The sequence below is a fragment of the Netta rufina genome, assembly GCF_964035555.1.
Source record: "Netta rufina genome assembly, chromosome: 5".
NCBI lineage: Eukaryota > Metazoa > Chordata > Aves > Anseriformes > Anatidae > Netta > Netta rufina.
The window spans coordinates 16,547,389-16,571,616 of NC_140128.1; the positions used below are offsets into that span (position 1 = coordinate 16,547,389).

At 36.9% G+C, this 24,228-nt stretch overlaps 2 protein-coding genes across 2 annotated transcripts in view; one reads left to right on the forward strand and one right to left on the reverse strand.

The window, feature by feature from the left end:
* The window catches only part of PDHX (pyruvate dehydrogenase complex component X), a 40,046-nt gene extending 37,499 nt beyond the window's left edge, over positions 1 to 2,547 (reverse strand). Inside the window, exon 1 of the mRNA XM_084287870.1 lies at positions 2,386 to 2,547. Coding sequence (XP_084143996.1) covers positions 2,386 to 2,512 — 127 coding nt within the window. The 5' untranslated portion in view covers positions 2,513 to 2,547. The remainder of the gene's footprint in view (positions 1 to 2,385) is intronic.
* On the forward strand, positions 2,506 to 17,569 carry APIP (APAF1 interacting protein). Its single transcript, XM_084287871.1, has 8 exons — positions 2,506 to 2,633; positions 6,639 to 6,739; positions 9,118 to 9,166; positions 10,386 to 10,503; positions 11,796 to 11,931; positions 14,804 to 14,971; positions 15,527 to 15,640; positions 16,830 to 17,569. The coding sequence occupies exons 1-7, from the start codon at positions 2,595 to 2,597 to the stop codon at positions 15,624 to 15,626; spliced, it is 711 nt and encodes a 236-aa protein (XP_084143997.1). The 5' UTR covers positions 2,506 to 2,594; the 3' UTR covers positions 15,627 to 15,640; positions 16,830 to 17,569.
* Positions 17,570 to 24,228: the final 6,659 nt, after the last annotated feature.

The window sequence follows — 24,228 nt, forward strand, 5'->3', positions numbered from 1 at the left end:
TCAAACCAAAAGAGTTATATAGACACATCACAGGTCAAAACTTAAAAGGAAAATACGAGTTTATTTCTAGTTGCCAAGTGTTGGCTTTTGAAATTTTTCCGTGTCTTCCTACACTGATGTTGCATGCATTTTAATATCCATCTTATTGTCTAGGGTAATTTGTGGCCTTGGCCAGCCTGACCTAGTGGGTGACATCCTCGTCCATGGCAGGGGGGTTGGAGTTGGATGACTTTTAAGATCCCTTCCAACCTGAGCCTTTCTATGACTCTATGAAAAGGAATCATTGTATTCACATAGAGAATTGCACTGTACCATAAAAACAGTCTTTATAAGTGCTCTAAAAGTAAATATTGTTGCTCTTTCATTGCATGTTTACATGCAATGAAAAAAAGTTCTGGCAATTCACACAATCCCATAAAGATGAGGCTCACTCAGTTAACAGAACGTAGAGCTACAACCACATGAAAATTCTCAATTCCCAGTCTCCATCCACTAATTTGACTGCTATCAATTTGAAGTGTTATCATTTCACATTTATCTGACTAGAAAAAATGAAGGAAGATCTAAAAAACTACAACAGAAAACCTTCACATAAATTGGAGCTACTATTTTAAAGATAAGCCCCTATGTAGCCAAGGGCATTTTTCTTGGTGATACATTTTAATAATTATATGTCAAACACGGGCATGAGATTTCTGCCTCCTCCTCCTCCCCTCCTTGAAGAGATTTAATGCATCTTTACACTGTATATTTAATGAACTAAAGAGCAGACCAGTAGACCTCTGTAATAGGCTATTAGCCACAGTCTGAGAATATTGGTGACAATGAATTTTGTAGTTAAACATATCCAATATAACTTTGGTTCGTTGCCTTGTTTGACCTCCTTTGACATGGAAACAGTTACAGCTTTGTCAAAACAAACAAAATGATTTAATGCGCCCCACTGGTGAGCTCTTTCACAACTTCCTAAGTAATACTCCTGAGTGACAACAGATTTAAAAGATTTACTCCAACCTGACATCAACGATAGGATTAAGGAATACTAAAAAAATAAGACAAGAAAAGGTTGACAGACCTCTAATATTTTTAGAGGTTCATTCTATTTTTCTTTCTATGAAGAAAGTACATCAGTGCTCTGGCCTTACACCAAGTCTACTGTGCAGCTCCACAAAGTTACTAGAGTGTCAATTACCTGTCCAAATATAAGTAATGTATACTAATTTGCCACTGTTTTGAAGCAGATCTAAACATTGGTAGTTCAGCTAATGTAATTAAAGACATTGGAAAGCCTACGCATAGGCACTGCTGGAACTTCACACTTTTCAGCTTATGGAGATGCACGGTGTGACCTAAGAGATAACAGAGGGTTGAACCAACAGCAGAAGTTATCCAGTTTTTGCTCCCACCACCCCTTTGTTTTTCCCTCCTTGACCCCCCTATATTCCACAAGTTGCACATCCTTCACATTCCACAGGCAGGATGCAGATCGTGCCCTTTAATGCAAACAGATTAAAACGACATTGTTCTACTGCCGCAGCATAAGGCACCTGCAAGGCCTGCCAGCAGGACAAGAGAGAGATGTCACAAGGTATCACAGAGCTCTTGCCCCTAGCTGGACTACAGTGTTGCAATTACCAGTTAAGAGGGAAAGAGCTATTGTATTTCTAAAAACAAACAAACAGCTTTTATAAGCAGATACTGCTTATAAGCAAATCCAAACCATGACCTAGTCATATACTAGTCATTTAGTATATATACATGGTTTGCTCTTGGTAGGTTTCACTGTGTAACTGACTAACTCTTATCTCTCACACTAATTTACTTACAGGCGATTTCTTTGATACTTCTGCAAGACAAGAACCGCATCGTGTTATGCCTTGACCTTCCCAGATTTGTTCCTACACGTTTACTCCTGGCAATTCCACCAGATCCCTGCTGTGGGCCTCCTCGTGTCCTTCCTCGCAAGGCCTGGATGAGCCACCTCTGTGAAACTGACCCGTACTTACATTTCCTTTCCTCCCTTTATCTGCCTGCCTTTTACCATGCTTTAGACAGTTCTGTATCATTCACAGCAAAGAATTAAAAGTGTAAGTTCTCCTAGGAGTTTATTAGGTCATGTTTTTTAAAAGCCTAGATGCCAAGGGCTTGAATATTACCGTGTTAGTAACCGATACAGGAGCTGAGCGCGGCAGCCCTCACCCAGCTCTGAGGCCAAGCACCCACCCTCAGAATTAAGACCAGCGTTTCAACACAAACCCCAAACTCGCCTCCTAAACCCGCACTGAAAATTAAAACCCATTTCCTCACAGACGGGACCAGCTCTGCCCAGACAGCTGCCGCAAGGCGCTGGCTAACAGCCCGGCCCCGCCGGCCCCCAGCACTCACCGCGGCGCTGCCGGGAGCCGTGCAGCGGCCTCCAGCCCCCGCGGGCGGCGGCGGCGCCCAGCAGCGGCCTCCCGGCCAGCAGCCGCCTCAGCGCCCCGCCGCCGCCCCGCCACAAGGAGGCCGCCATCTTGCCTCGCCTCCCGCCCCGCCCCGCCCCGCCGGGGCTGCCCGCTGCGCTGCCTGCGCCGCGAGGCCCCCGGCTGGGCGCTATGGCTGCCGACAACGGCTGCGGGCGCGAGGGCGCGCAGGTAACGGGCGGAGCCCCCGGCCGTTGGGGGGGGAAGGGGGGGGGGCAGGTGCTGAACACCCGGCCTTTAAAACTCATTAAAGCTGCTAATTGCGGTAATAAGCAGTGAAAGTGGTGCGCAATAAATACATAAGTGATCAGTTTCAGCCGGGGAAGCTGTAGGCACATCGGCAACTAGAGGCTTCTGGGCAGCGCAGGGATCCTCACCCACCACGCTGCCTTCTGACCTCCCTTAAAATGATGCTCACTTAAAAGAGAAACAAATCCCTTCTGATTTATAAAATCCTTGCATGGTCCTGAAAGTGTCGCAGAAAAAAAAAAAAAAAAAAAAAAAAAAAAAAAAAAAAAAAGGATCATTACGTTATTTTTGCTACTTTGGGCATTTAACAAATTGCTATAGACAGATTTTAAGCCGAAATCTACAAACTTAACTAATGCTACTTCTCTCACTTTATACATAGGGTAGCACAGATCTGCTTTGCCACATTAAACTTAGCTAGTCCAAGAAATAATGATTTACTACCTGTCAGTGTGAAATATCAGCTATATGACTCCATCCCTGCTTCTTTCTCAGGACGATATATATTGGACAATATATATTTTCTAAGCAATTTGTGAGGGAGATGTACATATATATGTGTGCATCAGTGTATATTGTTTATATGTATATATATCAAGTGTATATATGTATATATGTCAAGTACTGCTTATTGACTGTAATATCCTGAAATAACCGCACTTCAGCTGAGTTTTACGATACATTTGTTCCACAGGTAGCCTGGGGCCACCTTGATTTCCATTATGTTAGATTTCCATGTTATTATCACTTTTTTTTTAGTTTTAATAGTACTACTAATAATAATTTGGATAAAATAGGAAAAAGCCATTTTTCCTTGAGTAGCCACAGTCTTTTTTGCAAAATACAAAAACCGTTTTCTGAAAAAAAAAATACTGATGGAAATAGCCTATATTTTAAGTGAATACTTTGTCAGTTTCTGTTTTGAAACTCACCAGCAAACTTGTTTTCAAAAAAAAAAAAAAAAAGTAAGGATTGAAAAATTGGTCACTTCTTTTAACTCATGAAAATTTACGGAGTTTTTCCTCATACTTAACATCATGTAGAAAGCTCAGGTCAAGATGACAACAGCACAGCAGCAAAGAAGCTAAATTGTCCACACTGACTGTATCAGAAAACTGGTGGTCTAGATCCTGAGTTGGAGACCTAAGGAAGAGAAAACCAAGTAGCATCTGTCCTTCAACTTAAAAATCAACTTTAAAAGTTCTGTTCGTTGAAATTTGACAAAGAGTGATCCTGTGGTTGCCTGCTGCTGTCACAAGTTCACTCCCAAGCTTGTTACAGTAAATAACCTTTTTTAGATTTGAAAAGGGGAGTCATCTTTATTATCAGTAATTTTAAACATGAAATACAATGATATTTCTGTTCAGGTAGTTTGTGGTTATAATCAGTATCCACTAATCCTGGAAAAATATTGAACTATGAAGACTGATTTCTGATCCTGGAGTTCCTCAGAAAAACAGTCAAAAATTCTGGATGATACTTACTTCTGTATGTTTTTGATGAAAGTAGCTCCTGAATTTGAACTTAAAAAAATACCTCTGAAGATTTAAAGTGGCAAAAAGCACATATATTCCGCTATGAATGTGACTTTTGTGCTAAATGTCCAGATTCACCAAACAGAGAAAATCTGAAACAATTGGAAGAATGCTATAACAGAATTTTTCACTGCTGTGTACATTCAATAAATAAGGGCAATATAAACCTGTTTAATAGGAGTTTGTTCCATCAGAAGTAGAAGGGATTATTTTTCTTTGAAATGAAAAATACCAATTCATGGGTTAGAACTAGTCAGTGATGTCGTGTTGAATGAAAGTCAAAACAAGACGTCATGGGACTCAGTCTGTGGCGGTCTGTAACAAGTTAGAACAACAGAACAGGGACCCATAACTTACACATGCTATGCACTTGTATTTGTAAACATAGGACACATGCATTAATATTTTCAGAATCACAGTAACATTTCAGAGACGGTAGCATTTGAGAAATATACTTAGTTAGAATATACTTGTTAGTATGTTAACTATTCTCAGTGAAGAAGAGCTAGAAAGGAATGATTTCCTTCCCAGCTATGTGATTGAGGTGTAGAAGTTTGCTTATTTTATTTCCCACTTCGTGCACTCCTGTCTATAATACTCTGTTTTAAGTAGTGTGAACTTATATGGGTTCTTGGTGCTTGAAAAATCTAACTTCTTACCTAAGTTTCTAGGTGTGCCAGTTAGTCTGTGTGTAACACTTGAATAAACAGGCATTTTTTTTTTATTTTTTAAATATATTGAAAGAGACTCTAAAGAACAGAAACAGAGCGGGCAGGATTAGCATTTGAAGTGGATGCCAGTTCTTCAAAGATAACATCTTCATAAACAAGTGTCATTGAAGAATATGGTGCTACGCTGCTAAATTGAAGTATTGATCAGACTTTACATACATATTTTAATATATATAATGAATTATGCATGACCCTCCAATATCCAGGGTCAGTATTTGATGACCTAAGGGTCTATTTTTTTCCAAAACAGCCTTCCTAAAATTGATTGTTTTTCTGATAAAAACAGTAGCAATGCAGGGAGTACGTGTGTTAATTGCTGATTTGTGTCACACGCTCATATAAGAAAAAAAATCAGCTCTCTTACTGAGGTGTTGTACTTACAGATCTTACCCCATTCCAGGAAGATACATTTATGTGAAAGTACTTCTCTGTTTCTCTACTGTTTTATCCATTACTTTAAGAGTTCAATTATATCAGGATCTTTGTGAAAATACATATAATTTTTGTTTTTACAGTGGTAAAGCAGGGAGGCTTTGTTCGGTTTTTGTTCTCTAAGATAAGCTAAAAGAAGTACTCAAGTCAACATGCAAATGAGGAAATTCAAGCACACTGTGATTTAAAGTCTGTATCTCACAATTTTCTCTTTATATACTGGTTATTTTTTTTATATAAATATTTCCAACATTCAAGATCATAAATTTTCTAATACTTAATTACCAAAGACTGTTACCTACCTGTTATGTACAGCTTTCTGAGTTTTATATGTTCAGTGTAAAGAAATGTTTAGAATTTCCAATAAATAGTTTTGGCTTGTACTGTAAAGCCAGTCTGGTTTAGGTCAATGATAAACGTATCTTTGCCATGACAGGTACCTTTGGTTAAAAGTCAGATATATAGATGTATACATCTGTATATAAATGTGTATTTATATATGTAATATATTTACATATATACACATATAGTACATATATAATAAACAACAGAATGTGGAAAAAATAAATAACTTTTTTCCTTCTGAAAGAAATATTAAAATAATGCAATTTGCCTTCTGGCTAAACTGCTTGTGAGGTAACCTCACATTGTAAAAATGCAGGAATGTGAAGTTCCTCAAAAAATTTGCCTATCTTTTCTATGGTATTTTTCACTGCTGTGTAAAATATTAACAGCTTAAAATTATATTCTACTGTAATTTATAGTAAGTATGAATAAAATCATATTGTAATTAATAAATTAAACTATGAAGTTTCAAAGCTAGCAAAATAAGCATACAGAAAATTGATACAATGGAAAAACAGTAGAGCTTTTCAAAGTGAAAGAAGTTATGTACATTTATTTTCCATATAATCCACGATGTGATCTTGTTGGTAATACTCATGGGCCACTGCACTTGGATAAATTTGAGATGAGACTATTCCTGTGAAGGATAAGTAGCCATATTTTATTTCAGAGTTTTGTTTGTTTCAAGGCATGAATGGCCCCAACAAAGCAAAGAAGACATTGTACAAAGACACGGTCATTTTATAATTGAAGTTTGTAAGTGTAAATTAGACTGTCATGCTGCAGTATGAAAGCACTACCTCTTTAAACTATGTTTCAGAATTGAAATTCTTGGTTTTGTGATGTTTATGATAGCTTTTAATTTATTTTTAATTTATTTGCAGGAAAAGTTGCATCCAAGAAACCTTATCCCAGAGCTTTGCAGACAGTTTTATCATTTAGGCTGGGTAACAGGAACTGGTGGAGGAATCAGCTTGAAGCATGGGTAAGTAAAGACGGAAGAAAAAGAAACTAGATGATCTTTGAATGTCCCTTCCAGCCCAAATCATTCTATGATGGGCATAGAGAGAAGGTGGCTGTCATTTAGTATTTGGTGAGGGCAGTTCAGTTCCGTGACAAATGTTTGATTGTCAAGTGCATGTAACAAGGTAGAAGTGGAAATGAACAATACCACACATTTAGCTGTACAGAAAGGAGGTGTCTAGCCTGAATTAATTACTGAGGTTCCTTCAGTGGAGGAGAGGCAACTTCAGAGAGTTTCTTTATTCTGTCCTTTTTCTATCTTTAAGGTAGATGAATTGCCTTCAAAGAATTATCTCTTCTCCATTTTTCATTCCATTGACTGGAATCTAGATTAGGTTACACCAGGCTATCAAATGCCTCTGGTTAGATGAGATTAATCCCACCTTAGACATGTCGCAGACAAGACATTTCCTTCAATAAGGAAATCACTGTTCAACTGAGATAATTTCTAAGGAGATATTCTTGGCATATAATTAAAGCAGAACAGGCAAGAGCAAAACAATTTTTGGTGTGTATCTGAGGAGCAACACTTTGCTTTTTACTTGCTCATCAGCCCCTGTTCATACTTTCCAAGCTTCTAATGGAGACAGAGCTCCTCTCAGTGGGCATTGAAAAAAAGAGAAATGATCGCTACAAAGTAGCTTTCACAGTGTCTGCCACCTCACAGGGTGTTGTGACACTGTAACTTGAAAGTGACCGATCCCTCATTTTTCTGACATATCCTTCCATGTAGTGCATATCAGAAAGAAAACAGCTATTGCCATTTAAATATGTATGTATCTCTCCAATAAACACAGCCCTAAACACTAATGTTTGTGATATAATGGCTTTGGGCAGGTCACGTCACTTCCCTGCTTGTTTTTGCAAACAAACCAACAGCAATAAATAATCAGAGAAATGAAATGATGAGGATTAATTCTTGTTTTCAAAGTTCTTCACTTACAGGAAGTAACGCTGCTTTCTCATCCATAGCTAAATGTAGGCTATTTTCTTTGCTGTTTCTGCGTAATTCATGTTCATTGTGACAAGACAAATGTTGTCAACAGGAAATAAAGGAACATAGTAGCATGGTGTTCCTCGATAGTTCTATCATTTTATTGCTCAGAACACACTGAAATATGTATTTGAGTTACTACTAATAACTCATCTTACTGTGGTAGGAGTGGTAATCTTTATAACTGTATTCGTGACTACAGCAGCATTTCAATGAATGGCCATGAGGCAACGAGTGGACTAGCCTAGAATTGCTCCACAGGAGATAGCTAAAGAGCAACTGAAATGCAACTGAAATTCCAGCAACTAGTCTTACCAACTAATCCTGATCGGCATTACTCACCGTGCAATTTACAGGATCTACTCAGAAAAAAGATGCCAGTTTGGATACGGTATAGCATTATAAAAAGTGGATCTAGAATTCCATCAGGTATCTCTTATTTCATAGTCTGTATTTCATCATCAGATTTTCCTTGCATGACAAATTTCTAAAGAAGTGGAAAATAAATAAATAAATAGACATCTCATGCTTCCTAGCTATATCTGTAACTTGAGTAATTATTCACTAGATGTCTCTGCACTCCCGAATTTAATACATTGCTGTTGAAACCAAATAGTGATTACAAGTATAAGATATAATAATCTGATTTTCTTTGCTGTTATTTAAACTATTTCAGATGCCATCTTAAAATCATTTAAATTATTTTTTGTAGATTTTAATCATATAAAGCTTGCAAGAAGTGATGCACTTCTACTTAAATTTGTCACTTCATTGCATTGAATTTGTGATTTTTAATGAATGCAAATAAATATATAAATACATTTTAAGACTGTCTATAGACTAGACAGTTACAACAAAAATGAAAGTATTTATTTTGTATAATAAAGTAGACAATTTATACTGTTTATAGGTAGTCTATTGATTTTTAAGTAGTAGTTTTGCTACAGCTCAGTATCTGATTGCTACTGATTGTTTTTTTTGTACAATTTTTTGTTCTGAATTCTGAGGTGTAGAGTTCTGACTTAGTGTAGATGAAAGTTGTGTATTTTCCTTTACAGGAAAAACAAAGTTGCATTTTCTGCATGTATTTCAGATTTCTTCACAAGTTGGAAACACTGTCTGGTACTCATGTAAGCTAGAGAATTGATATGCCCTTGTATGATCCAGTTGCATGTAAAAAAAAAAAAAAAAAAGAACATCTACCTGTGATTGTATGCAGGAGTAAGAAAGTTAAATTTTCACAGACTAGATTTGCTATTTCCTTTTCAATGTATCTACAGTTACAATGCCCATGCAGTTAAATAGGTGTGTTTTTTATATTTTTTCCTGTCTGTGACTTTCCTTAGGAATGAAATCTACATCGCTCCTTCAGGAGTCCAGAAGGAAAGAATACAGGTACGTTGAACATTATTTTTACCTCAGACCTCATTTTGAGATGGGTGGAAGTACATGTACCTTTGTTTAGTGTTTCATTTTTCGTTATGTGAAGTTAGACACTTACTATACTATTCATTGCATTCTTGTAGTAACTGTTGAGTTCTCTCCTTATTTAAGTACTTGGATAACTTAGCAAGCCAATGTTTGTTTCAGTGGCCAGTGTGGGTTAAAACAGAGAGATCATCAAGACTAAATTAACTCTCAAGACTGAAAGTTACTCTAGACCAGCTGTTTTCTTTTTCAAGATTAAATGGCTTTATAGATATCTGTCTACAGTTTCAATAACACCTACATAATTAAGCATTAACACCTCCTTTCTATTTCTTGTCATTTGAGTGATTGCTAATCTTTCTCTTGATCTTCTCAGAAAATAGATGGGGTTGCACCTCGAAAAGGTGACCTTGGCTATTTTATTCCTTCCCTGAAACAGCAAAATACCAAAATATAAGTGGAGGGGGAAATGGTAAATGATAACTATTTTACAACAGCAGGAACTCCCCCAAATATTTATTTTACAGGTCTGAGGGAAAATACAATGATGAGTGAAAGGAAGCTCTTCACTGATAGAAACTTGCATAGTGCCCGATAGGAACATAAGCAAGATAAGCAAAAAATATGACAAGATGTCATGTTTTGTTCCTCATTGGCAGCAGCAGTGGACTGAGCATAGTGAGCAAGGTGATGTCTTGTGACTATTTCCTGCTGATTTTTTTAAATTAGAAAACAATTTTATTTCTAACCTGAACAATTCTCTACTGTGATGACTAGCTGATTGATGCAAAGGTAACATTCCTGTAAAGCTACTACTTTGATGGTTCCTAATGGTGTAAAGGAAAAGTACATCTACATTTCTTTTTTTTTGAATAGGTTCCTACTTTTCCTTGTGTATTGATTGTTATTTAGATAGATGTCTCCTTTCCTAGAAATATATAGTTTTACAAATATCTGCTCTACAGCAGTCTGAATAAAAGAGTACCTAATATTCACTCACTTTAGATAGTGATGATAATTAATGTTAGCAGCTAGAATAACTTCTAATCTTTTAATCTTTCAACTTTTTCCAAAGTTAAAATTGCATGCTATAATAAGTATGTGGCGTTCATGTATGTGTATATCTCCCTAGAAGGAAAACAAAACTGTGGAAGCATCGCAAGTAACAACATTTTTTGTCTTATAGCCAGAAGATATGTTTGTTTGTGACATGAATGAACAGGACATCAGTGGTCCCCCACCACACAAGAAACTAAAGAAAAGCCAGTGCACGCCTCTTTTTATGAATGCCTACACTATGAGAGGTATATAGCACATGTTTTTGGTTTAGTGATGACTGAAACACTATATATGTACACACAAAATCAAAATTCAGTACCAGATTCTTTATACATGAAAGTCACAGTGAGGAAAAAAAAAAAAAAACAAAACTACAAAATAAATTAATTTGTACAGGAACACATACAATGGAAGGTAATCTGTATTACATCCCATGAGTCTCATTTACACTTTCTTATGTAGGTACACCTGTGATCATCATCTTTTCAGCACTGACTTTTAATGCAGTCTGTTGATTTAGTGTGGTTGCAGGAGGGAATGGGGTGTTTACACATTTTGCAAGGTGTAAGATACCCTTTTAACAAGTTTTGGCTATGGTTAAAGTCTCTAAATTACTGATAGGTGAAAAAAAATATGAAGCTTTTCTTTAATCACATAGTGACTGTAATCACACTGCTAGTTTCCAGTTGGGCATCTGTTTCCTTTTTTTGTTGTCAGAGATGTTAAAAAAAGCTCAGTTGTTATAATTCGTTAGTACATTTAGGTAGCAGTATGGCTTGCAATCATACATATGGGAAAAGGTATTGGGGGTTTTGGGCTGCAAATAATGTTCTGCACATTTCTCTGGCATGACTGTACTGGAACATCTGCAGATGGACAGTAATAGACAGCTTTTGCTGTTGTGTAAGATTACATCTGTACATCTGATACTATACAAAGGATTTAGGGTGTCTCAGCTCATCTTACTACACAAGAAACTTGCGTTTGTACCTCAGGAAAACTTGTATTTTTTGGCAACATTGCAGCCGTAAAGGAATAAATTATAATTTTTGTCTATCTATCTTTCTGTCATGGTAAAATAAGATAACAATAAATAATTTTTCAGAGAATCAGTGGATTATTGAGGAAGACTACTCGCATAAAAATAAAGTCTTTAAACTTTCACAAATAAGTTTGGAAATTCTCTAGAATCACAGATTTCTGATGAACTTAGAGTGTTTTAGTCTTCACAGTACCTAAATAAATATGCAAGGAATGTTTCTCTTTGCTTTTGTGCAAATAGTTTTTCTCGTAGAATTTGTCACTAACTAAAATTTGACACGGGTACCGTAAGACAATCTGTAATTATCTTTTATAGATGAGTAATTATTTCCTACCTTTATTTAGGCTGCTGTACATTTTTTCTTCTACTACAGTAGATCACCATTTGCTACGATGCCTAGCCAAAGGAAATGTATCAAGCATGTGAATAAAATGTTCTTAATAGATGTATTTTAAAAACATAAAATATCTATTTTTCTTCTTTTTCTCTTCTTAGGAGCAGGCGCAGTGATCCATACTCACTCCAAGGCTGCTGTTATGGCCACCCTTCTTTACCGAGGGAGTGAGTTCACTATTACCCATCAGGAGATGATAAAAGGAATACAGAAGTGTACTTCAGGAGGCTATTACCGGTATATCTTTATGTTAAAAACAGAGGCATGCTATTTGATTGCTTGTTTTCAGCAAAATAAATAGATGACAAGTAACTTGAGTTATGTGTTTTCAAGTGTATAATATAAAGTATTAGGAATAAGTAGTAACAAGACCTGGAATAAATCAGTCATTGGCTTCCCCTACGAAGGTCTTAAGCCTATGGAAGAGATCTGAGATAAAATCTTGTAATGTCAAAGTTCCTGTGGTCTGTTGAGCTACAGAAACAAACCAAATAAAGAGCCATGTCCCGACAAATATCTCAAGAACAGAGATGTGAACAGATCTATACGATGTTAAACTGAAATTGTAGCCAGCCAACATTAGGTTAGATTGATAAAGCACAAACTGCATTTGGGTGGACTTCACATATCATTGCCTGTGCTAGTTTGGGGCAAGTTAAGAGAGTAGAGGATTTCAGATTTTACTTGACAGACTTTGAAAGAAAATTCAGAATAAACAGCTCATTAAAGATAATGTTATTACTTTTCAAGGATGAGCTCTGAGGTAAGTGCTGAGTTATTCCAAATTATGTGTGATGGCTTGTTTTGAGGACTCCACCCACAGAGTGTTGAATTGAGACCAGCAAACAACATTTATATAATATGTGACAATTAGATGAAAAATTGAAATGCTAAATTCTTTCCACTTTTTGATGTTAATTTTTGTAACTAACAATTGCCCTTTGGCAAGGGAGCAAGCAATATGTTTGACTTGTGATTTTATGCCTAGGCATATTTTATTCAGAGTTTTGGTTGACTTGCCAGCTTTCCCCTTCTTGACAGCATTAGCATTTGTATTTTTATGTGGCAAAACTTCCTAGTAAAAGACATCCCTTATACTGAATTGTCTAACAACACTGGTTTAAAAACAACAACCAAAAAACTTTTTTTTGTTGTTGTTTTGTTTTGCATTTTGACTTTTCAAAGATTCCTATATGTTAGTCAGGAAACACTGTATTTATTATGCTCCATATCTACAAGTTGTCCTATACCATCCTGCGAATCTATCAGAAAAAATAAAGAAAGCAAACGTAATCTGGAGCTTTGCTAAGTACATGTTCATCCACCCTAGATCAGTTCTGTTGTCTTGCTTCACACCAGACTGCGCATTGAATTCAAAAGAAATTCTATAGTGCAGAATAGGGTCTTAAAAAACAACAACAACAACAGGGGATATTGAGAATATATTTTTTCTAATTACAAAAAAAAAACAAAACCAAAAACAAAAAGCTTCCTTTTCTGGAAGCTATCCAGGAAAATGTTACAGATAGGATAATCAGAAGTATTTGTTGGCCTAAATACGATCCTAGAGATGCCAGAATAACTTTACCTTTGACTTCTGTAGACAGAGAAGTAGATCTGTAGTAAATAGCTTTGAAAGTCTCAGGTTGTCTCAAAGTATTTTATATAAAGTTTTATCTGAATGTGGGTTCCTTATCGTTCAGTAAAATACTTGATATCTGTTTAGTTTAACTCATTCAGAGTCTTCTGTGGGCTTTACAGATAATAATTCCAGCTGAATGTGAGAGGGCACTTTTTTTTTGTGAGAGTGACAGAACACTGGAACAGGTTGCCCAGAAAAGTTGTGGAGACTCCTCTGGAGATACTGAAAACTCACCTGGATGCCATCCTGTGCAATGTGCTCTAGGTGATCCTGCTCAGCAGGGGGTTGGACTAGATGATCTTCAGAGGTCCCTTCCAACCTCAGCCATTCTATGATTCTGTAAATCTTACTAACAAGGTTATGATTGGGAATCAGTTTATGGTGTCTATACCTGCTTCAAAACTAATGTCCAACTAGAAAGCAGGAAACCAATCCCTTAGCTGATGTTGTTACTAGTAGCAAACACTCCAAATCCAATTTTAAGTGATCAGAATACATGGGAGTCAAACGTATAAAAACTTAAATTTTCTTCACTCGCTATTTTTTAGACGTCCTTGGGAAAAGGATCAGCATAGAAAACTGCAAGGGATGAGACCTCTTAATTTTGTGAATATGTAATATGAAGTACAGGCTATATTATTTTTACCATTGCTTCCCTTCTGTGTTTTTTAAGAATTGTACTAGCATCCACTCATGAAATATCTATGAGATCTCAGTGATAAATCTGCATGTGAACTGGGGACTTATTAAAAACTATTTAAACAAGTTTCTGCCAGTGTTAATTAAGGTTCAAACAATGCCAAATATCCCAGTCCTCCTTCACAAGAAACTGTTAGGCAAGTTCCATTGAATAACATGCATCATCTTGTCTTTGGAACTGGGGTTCTCAGGCTCCCTTAAGATCACATATAGCCCACCAATCACTCTATCACAGAGAAGAATTTATTTTTCATGTGTTGACTCTTTCTATTTATATGCCTTAGAAGGACAATCTTATTTCCAGGGGCTTTTTGGACTACCTAAATTAATTTTTTTTCTGGTCTCTAGCAAACAGCTTCATTTCCTTCTTCATGATGTGATTCTTTTGAATAATTTAATCTGAGATCAAGCTTGTAGGTGATGCCAATACAGGATGAAGAGAGTCTGAAAAAGTTGTAAAAGGACCCAACAAAGTGATGATATGTGAACAAACAACTACACCTAATACATTAAATTGCTGTTTTCTTTTTCTGCCTCAAGTGCGGTTCAGGTATTGCCAGCATGGCATAAGTCTAGGAGTGGGAGATATCTCTGGAGTTCATATGTTACACTGTGATTGACTAACAATAGAAGAGCTTAAAACTCTATAGTGTTGAGAATTTAACATCTTTATGCAAAGAGAATCTCTTCCTTTTGGAAGAGCTAAAGTATAAGATCACGCTTCCAAACATAGCATTTTTAAAATATAAACATCTATTTTTCTCTTAGATATGATGATACACTAGTGGTTCCCATTATTGAGAATACACCAGAAGAGAAGGATCTCAAAGAAAGAATGGCAAAAGCAATGGAAAAATACCCAGATTCTTGCGCTGTATTGGTCAGACGTCATGGAGTTTACGTATGGGGAGAAACATGGGAAAAAGCCAAAACAATGTGAGTACAATTTACAAATATGGTACATTTTGCCATTATACCTCAAAATTTTAATGACCCTAATATTATGTGTATTTCTGAGCATTTTTAATCATTCAGAACATTCATTAATTTCTGGCCTCGCTGAATGTATTTGGTAATGGTTTCATCCATGATTTCACTGATTTTTCTTCCTATTCAGTGCTGACTGACAGTTCCCCATGTTTGCCTATTACACAGGCAAGTCCCTTCGCATATGAAACCTGAAGACAATCTTTGCTTTTACTTGACATCTACCAATACTGTTCCCTGTTTTCCCTAGTCCGTTTTCAGGGGGTTATTGCATTCTTCATTTGCTGATGGAAGAGCAACAAATCAAGTTCGGATAGCAAAAATGCTGGGCATGGCCCAGCTCACTCACCACGTAGCAGTGATGGAAATAAATTACAACAGCTGTCCAGACAGACTGTCACATTGGTGGTGTACAGTTCAAGAAAGAAAACTAATAACTTTGAGAAAATGTGGTAAGACTTGAGCCTAACTTTACATTTCACATATTCTTCCTTTTAATCTTAGGTGTGAGTGTTATGATTACCTATTTGACATCGCAGTGAAAATGAAACAGCATGGACTAGATCCTTCAAAACATCCAGCAGAAGAAAATGGGATCTTATAAATGACAATATTCAGGTGTGAATTTATCTGTACAGATGATCTTTTTGGAGGGAAAGACTGTAGTTGACACCGTCTGTTCAGTCTGCTTTCTCAGTCAGTCAACAGACTAGAAATTTCAGTACTCTCTCCTTCTCTGCTCCATTACCACTGCAGTTGTATCTATGCCAGAAATAATGCTCCCTTACCATGCAATGCAATGGAAAGATACATATTAAGCATGCCCAGTGCCTCTTCTAGTGCATACCTGTGGCATGGAGTGAATTGCTTTTGAAAACTAAAGTATATCAAGCATTACTTGACAGAAAACAGTAAAAGAAAAAGCCCACATCCTCGTAAGCTAATCTATAAAGAGATATCTGAACACCTACTTTTGTTCTTCAGCTTGTGGTATCAGGTTTGGTTTCAGTCTGTCTCAGTAGTGTTACTTATTTGGTGTGGTTTTCTGGTCTTAAGCAAAAATGGCTGATTATAATTTGATTGTTGTGTTGATTACCGGCACCTGTGTGACTTGTGTCACAGTGAATTTCTGTTTGTAGTCAGTGTTTTGAAGTAAAAGCACATACATAAAGTGACCAGGCAGTACTTTATGTAATTGAAAGAGTTCTCAAACAATTCACATTAGGCTTTATACAACTCAGTACGGCAAAACACAGTGGTAGCATGATGTTGCAGAGTCTGGGATACCTCTTCCTAACATCTAAGCAAATTTAAAGATACTGGTACTGAGATCATAAAGGAGTTCCTAGACCAAAGTAGTGGTCTAATTAAACAGGATGGGCTAATTTCTTGCACAGAGTTGGCCCATCAGATAATTCTCTCCACCCACCATGTTTGCATCAGAAGAGATGAAAAATGGCTGCTTAGGCAGCATAGAAGGTTACCTAGATCAGCTGGGTACTCAGAGCATTAGCCATAATGCCCACGCTAGAGAAGGAAGCAGTAGGACAGGAGGCTTGCTGTCAAATGAGTCCTTGTCTGAGGAGATATTTGGAGAGCTGCCACTGCATTCAGGGCTGAAGACATGCTGCCTAGCACACCTGCACAGAGCTACCCTACGGCCCATGAGAAGGGTTCTAAAATTGCTCTTCAGCTCCTGAAATTGAACATGTTGTACTAACATAGTGGCAATAATCTTCCTTTGCCTTTGGTCTGAAATACGTAGTTTTAAAATACCTTAATTTTTTATCCCGTTTTCCCCATACAGGTATTTTATATGGGAGTTCCAGATTCCACACCTCACCCTGTTGAAACCTGAAGGGGGTGCTATTACACTCAGCAGACTGACAGATGTTAGCAGTCAGTTTCGACTATCAAACACATCAAAGAAGAAAAGGAGAGTTAAAACAGAAATCCTGGACAATTACTGCTATTCACAAGTGCTGTCAAAATCTACAGTAGAAAAAATGAAAATTCAGATGCAAAAAAAAAGAGTGAAAAAAGCTCCAGAGAACTAATGTGACATTTTGTTTGTATGCTTTTTATATTTCAACAAATATGTGTTTGCTGATCCTGCTCTACTACTACATCATTTAACTTGTTCTAGTTCTTCATTTCTGAAAGATAAAGTAGTCCTTATTCTTGGGAAAAATGTGGGGACCCCCCTTAATTAAAAAGTTAGGTATGAATTTTAAAGGATTTTTTAAACTGTTGTTTCATTTATGCTATGTTAATAGGATTTCTGTGAAATTAAGCCTGTAGCATATGTATTTTCAAATCATATTTTGTCATTATAATGAGTAGGAAACTCAATTTTATAGCATGCATTGGGAATTTGAGAGATTGCTCTGGGTTTTGTCATATTTTTTTTTACCTCTTACAATTCATTCACTTTCAATGTGATTTTGTTTAAAACTATTACAACTGTAAGATATTTTTTTCTGAACAATGATTATCCAGCCTAAGGTAGGCTTAATCAAACAGCTCATTAAAACAGTCTCACGTGTTTATGTATCTTAGTGCCTCATTTCATAATCTGGAATAGCCCCCAGTGGCATCAATCTAAGCCATGATTGACCAACTTTCTGACTGAGCATTGAGACTCTTGTCCCAGGGAAGAACACCAATTGACCAGCTTACACTGCCAGAAGGGAGAGGTCTTGTTTTCCCTCCTGTTTTCTGCTAGGGGCCATGCATTCCCACCACTTCCCTTGCATCATCTCTGGCACTTGTTTGAGCTTCTGTGAGGCGAATTAACTCATTAACCTAAGAGAAAACTACTGCAGGGGGTAAAAATAAAATAATTATATTTTACCTAATCATCCCCTTAGAATGTTAAATCAGCTTAGAGGTGGGTCCAGAGTACCAGAGCTGTGGCAAAAGAGATGGCTAACATCAGAGACGGAGAAGACATTCCCATACTTGATGGGGATGACTATTCAAAATTAATCAGCCACTTCTGGAAAAGTATTTTACTAAACAAAGAAATCAGGAAGACCTTTTTATTTTTCACCTATTAAAAAGCATTGACTTTTTGTAGTTATGTACATCAGACTACTGATTATATCACAACAAAAGCTCAAATTACTGGTGATTGTTTTATGCTGACCTTGCACCCAAAAAAATAAACCATCCTGTTTTGGCTTGGTCGATATTTGTGTCCCCACTTAAGTCTTTCACTGGGCTCCAGCAAAACTCTTTCAGTAAGGCATCTTGCTATAAGCGAAGTGCCTACTGACCAGAGCCAACCCAGGTTGGGCAACAGCTGTTTCTAAAGCAATAAAATGCGGTTACCTGTGCCATGACAGCCTGGTGCAGCCAACAGAGTTGTTGCTGCTATGTCAGCAACCAAATGCATTGCATCTCCACATCCTCGTGGCAACTACAGCCTGTTTTTCTATGCCAGGCACAAGACAGCATGTTCAGCATCTGCTGCTACCAGACAAGACCAGCTATCAAAGAAGGAATCAAGACATCAAGTGATGAAGAGTTACTGTTTGACAGGACCGAGGCATGTAGGGAACGATGCACCACAGGAAGCTTGCCAGCAATTTATCTACCAGTATAATGTACCCTCACCTTGCTGGAAGCCTTCAGGTTTTCTCGGCAGAAAATACCTAAGCTCTGCTCTTAAATTTTCCTGACCCTGTCAGTCAGTTAACAGCTGAAGAATTGTGAATGAGAATTGCCGTACAGTTTGGATAGCCTCCCCCTGCCTGGTGTTCGGGCTGTGAGGCACACGAGCATCCATTAGGGCAAATTTAAGTGAACAAAATCTTTGCCACTACATTCTTACATTAAAGGATTAACCAGATATAGCTCTTTCCTTTGCTGAGTTTTGTGTCCTTCACTTCATCCTCTGAACTCCCTTTCCAAGTTGTGCTCCCTGACTCCTACAACTCACGGAAAAAAAAAAAAAAAAAAAAAGAGCAGTAGCACCATGCTGACGGAGCAGCAGGTTTCGTTATGAAAAGTGTCGTTTGACAGTTGGGCACATTTGCCCTTCCCTAGGGTAGGTGGAGGTGTCCCGGCAGCGTGCGACCTTTACACCTCAGGGGGAGGGTGGCCTTAGTTGTGAAATGGCGGTTATCTCCAGGTTACTGCAGGTTGCTGATTACAGTTTTATTGATACATTTTTTCATTATTAGACACTTATTTGTCAGTGGTAAATACCTTGGGGTGACTAACTACACATCCCGTGACCGTAGCAAGAACTTAGATGAAAACCGTGGTGTTTTTCAATTACATATTAATGCAAAAATCTCCTTACTGTTGAAATCTAGTTGCCACCTACTGGTTAAGATCTTTGATTCCTTCTTTAAAATGCTAGATTTCTGCAAAAAGAGAATTTCTGAAGATGGTGTCAGAAGAAGATGTAACTATATCATTCCCTAATAATGATGTTTTATAGGGATAAAGATGATTTTATGCTTTTCGATGTTTTGTTCTGCATATTTATTAATGACTAACTAAAAAAGAACACTCAAGGAAAAGTATATTTGCCAAATATATTCCTCTGGGGTCATATGTTAAATACAAATATTCAGTTCCTCGCCCAAATACAATTTGTAATTCTTTAGCCTTTCTAAAATTTGCATGAAATAGGAATTTTCTGTAGAGTTCTTTCATAGGGGATTTAGAGATACTGAGTCCCATTTCTGTATCACTGAATGAGTTAAATATATTCTTCTCACATCTGTGTGTGAAATCTCAACAAAGAAATCAGTGATTTGACAACTCTGGTGGCTTCACAGACCCGTGAAATGATTACTCTCTCCCAAAGTGTTCATAAAGCTCTTACAGTTCAGTTCCAATTATGTAAAACAAAAATATTAAAAATTTCCTACATGATTTATAGCTTCTAACTTCTCATCATTTTGAAGTCTAGATAATATTCTCATGTGAATTGTAGACTAATAAGCCAGCTAGATGTGTATGTTTGCAACAAATACTTGATCTCCATAGAAGCTGATTATCTTGCTTTAATATCACCAGATAGGATTATGTAAAAACGTAATAATTCCCATTTCAAGTGGGTCATCCAAAATACTAATTAAGTTCCAGTATTTCTCAATAAGAGTAATTTCCTAGCTAACATCCTACTTGCTTTCCAAGAAGGAAATAAAACTGCAGAAAGCAGCATATACTAATATCGAGTGATAGAGCTATAACTTATATTGGCATCGTAACTGCTTGCTGTAAGTTCTGTATGATGCTGTAATGCCTGAACAACTGCCATTCTACTTCCTTTAACTGAAATCATCATTTAAAAATTAACATCTAAAAATCCTACCGACTAGTGGAACGATAGGACTACATTAGCATTATTCTTCTAAATTCTTTGTTGCTATTTAAATGTCTAACAATTTTTTGTGCAGTCTTTAGAGGAGATGACAAATTGGCAAATAAACCAGGAGCATTTTCGATGGATTACTTTTGTACCAACAGAAAAAAAAATATGTATAGTTTGACGTTAACCCTTATTAGTTTCAAAACTCTAAAACAAAACAGCCCAAAACCCTACCTCTGAGCTAAGTTAAGGTATCCTTGCTGAAGGGAGTTATTGGCAATATACTTCACTGATTCATATGTAACCTAAAAAATAAAAATAAAAACAGGAGAATGCTTCCTTTTTCAAGACTCTTTGAAATTCCCTTTTATTATAAAGGGAGTTTGGTAAATCCTCGTAGGCTTTGTTTTTCTTTTCTTTCCCAACGTGTAAGGTTAATAAAATCTGTGACTTAGAGACCCACGTTGTGCACAAGTACAGCCCTCTGAGTCGTGGTAGAGTTTTGTAACAGGGGTACACATGACAAAGCTTTGATACCAGCTAATCAAAGCTTTCACAGAAGTCAGTGAGTCTGCATGCTTGGTTTAATTTTATGTCAACGCAGTCCCTTGATGATTGGCAATATTTAAAGTTACTCCAGAAGAGTGCTACCTGATATGGTTTTTAAAAGAGCAAGTTTTTAAGTCCTTGTGTCCAAAAAATACAGTCTCAGGCATTTATTCTGGAAGTACACAAGGGTTTACTTCATAAATCAGATGCTAAATAAAAACTGAGTATTTTTCAGTTGACTACATTAGCATGGAGACCCATTTCTGCTAAATTTGAATAGTAGTGGTTCAATATACCAAGTTGCAAATATACCTTGCAATTACCATTGCAAAATTGTTTTGGATATGAAACCTCTAGTGAAACCACAACTGTTGGTTATTTCTTAGGATTTTATTCTATTTAAAACAAAATGAATTCCAAATATTTCATTTCTGAATTTTTCACTATCTTCAAACTTTCCCACGTTTGCTAGATTTTGCTAGAGCTCAATCAGAAAAACAAACAAACAAACAACAACAACAAAAAACTAGTGAGTGGCTAACATGCAATACTAAGAATGGACTGAATGTGTTTGACTAGATGAAATTTAATGGAAAAAAACACAGAAATGAAATCGCCTGAACAGCATTTGCAAACACCCACTCTCTGTACTTACGTATGTGTATTGTTTTGTTTTGTTTTACTCTAAGATACTGTGCTATTGTACTAGCAAGTTTCTTACATCTATGACAGATAAAATTACAGAGTTTAATCTCCAGAAACTAGCTCAACAAGAATTTATTTAAATAGTTGAGCATAAATTCTCGCTCCCAAATGAGCCTCAGATTAGCTCCAATTTCTCTAATGGTAATTTCTGATAATTACAAACAGAATACACTGGATATAGAAGAAAGAATGGGTCTTATATTTAAAGCAAAGAGCTGGAAGTCTAGATTCTGTGGCTGATTCAAGTGTTACCTTAAGGTCATGCCTTGAACAGTTCACTTTGATGGGAGTTTCAAAAGAGCTTGAATGAATCAGATACTACCAGAAATCCCACTGGAGATTTAGGTGTGAAATTTCATCAGGCTCCCCTGGAACTCCCAGGATTTCACCGTCTGCACTGAAGATCAGGGGATAAAAAAGAAAAGGGGGTGAGGGGCACCTCAAGTTCTGGTTGCTAACTTATCACTCATGTATTCCACATAGATGGCACATACCTAGCAGGTACTATTTTTCTAAAAAAAAAAAAAAAAAAAAAGAAGCCTTATTGCACTAGAAACAATTACTTTAAGGAAAAGATTACCTCAGATAACTTCACATCACAAAGATTTACAAAACCAAGGTCAGAACCAAGCTTTCCTGCTTACTCAGATGTGTGCATTACTGTTATCATAAGTAACATAAATCAATTTTTGTGATTTTAATTCCACCCTTCCCAAAGGATACTAGCCCTCTGTCTTTCCAGATTAGACATCAGCTTCTCACCCTTAAATTCTGGTTCTCCAGAGAAAGCAGGTTATCCCCCCAGTCCCTGCTTCAGTACAGTTTCTGAAAACAACCCTGCTGTGCTGCGCTTAAGCACATGTATATGCATGAACGATGATGGCAAACTACCTGGGTTGCTGTGCATTTAATGATTACATTTCTTTTGTCTTTATGCTTTGTCTCATTTCCGTGTCTTATTCAGTTTTAATCCTGCTTTTCTGTTAGAGTTTTCTCCCTCACCTGTTTTTCCGTACTGTCTTTGAATGTAAACTCCATACCATTTGCATTCTGGTTGAACTTTCAAACCCAGGAACATTTTTGTGTTAGGCAGCGAACAACTCAGCTCTTCTCTGATTCATCTGCTACATCCCTGACATATCCAAGCATGTCCTGTTATTTGCATGTTTGCAAAATGTTGGTACTGAAGGGGTTAAAGTGCCTTTTGTACCTCAGACACACTAGGATTTTGCAAGCAAATGTCTGTTGGTTGCGAGAGCATATGAGCAAGTATGAGACTAATTTCCTGTTAAGGAGTCGCTACATTAAAAGGATATTTGCATAATCATAGACTAAGATAATGTAGGGAAAACCCCAGAGATCATTCTGATGCCAGGATTAAGCCAAGCCCAACATGTAATTTATTTGAATGCATGAAAGCTGCTTCTTATCGTTCGCTTCTATCTCAAGTCCCCAAGCACTTTAGTTGGCAGCATCAGGCTCTCACTCCTCCTGGCTAATTCATTATCCTCAACAACTTTTAAAAGGGTTATTTTAAGTTTAACTTAACAGTCCCTGCAACTTAATTCATACAATAAAAAATTATTCTTTTTATGACTGGTGTCATATGTTCGAAATCAAGCTACCGCATCTTCTTCGGTCATCACTTTATGTAATGCCTTCACCTTCAGGTTATGATAACTTCTGAAATATCGCATGCACCACAAAAATAAAGGTCCCAGAATACACCTACAAAAAACATAGCCAAAAACAATGAGATTTCATAACGCATTTTTTTTTTTTTTCAACTTGTATATATAAATAAAGGAGTGTCCACGTAGGAGTTTAACAGAAGGCCCTCAAGAGAAATCAGCAATTAAAAATCAAGGCACTCAAATGTTTCTGAACAGATTAATACTTAGCACTGGCTGTCCCTGACTCCCATTTTGAATACAGTTTCACGCTTTAATTTTTTATTTGAAGAATCCCAAGTAAGGAATTTGTCACGCTTGTCAGCTGATACTTCCTTCATGTAATCAGGCTTAGAAGCTTGTGGCTGGGGTGCTGTAGAAAGGCCTGAACGATTTTTTTTATTATTTTTTTTTTTAATCTAAGTCAGATGGGGAAGTTATCTGAATCCTAAAGTCCAGATGCCAGAAAAAAAAAGGGGGGGGGGGGGTGGAATGGGAAGGAAAAGAAAAGAAAGGCTACTGTCATGTTTGCCTCCCATGGTTAAAATTAAAGGGGATACAAAGAAATGTGCAAGAGCAGGAAGAGGGCAGCTGCTGTCTCTGGAAAAGCATCAGAGGGAGGAGAAATAGTTCCACAGTATTTCGGTGGCAGCCTAGTGTATCAAGCCTCGAGCCACAGCATAAGAGGGGAATAATCTTTCAAACAAAGTGAGGGGAAGACGAACATTATGATAACAAATGATTTAGTTAATTGTAATAAAGGCAAGAAGAGAATATAATTAAGACCTTAAACACCTAACTAAGAAAGCATCTAGTAGCAATGGCAGTAACATTAGCAGACAAGCACCATTAAACGAACAGGAGGATCACCGCTGTCTATTGCGACTGAAGCATTAATGCAATGCTTTCCTTGTAGTAGGAAGTAGTACCTTGTTTTACTATGCTTTTAACTA

Excerpts from the sequence above, each read along its gene's own strand:
- APIP (XM_084287871.1), top strand. The coding sequence starts at position 2,595 with ATGGCTGCCGACAACGGCTGCGGGCGCGAGGGCGCGCAG. Across the intron at positions 2,634-6,638 it reads GCGGGCGCGAGGGCGCGCAG|GAAAAGTTGCATCCAAGAAA; the intron begins GTAACGGGCGGA and ends ATTTATTTGCAG. Across the intron at positions 14,972-15,526 it reads TGGGAAAAAGCCAAAACAAT|GTGTGAGTGTTATGATTACC; the intron begins GTGAGTACAATT and ends TTTTAATCTTAG.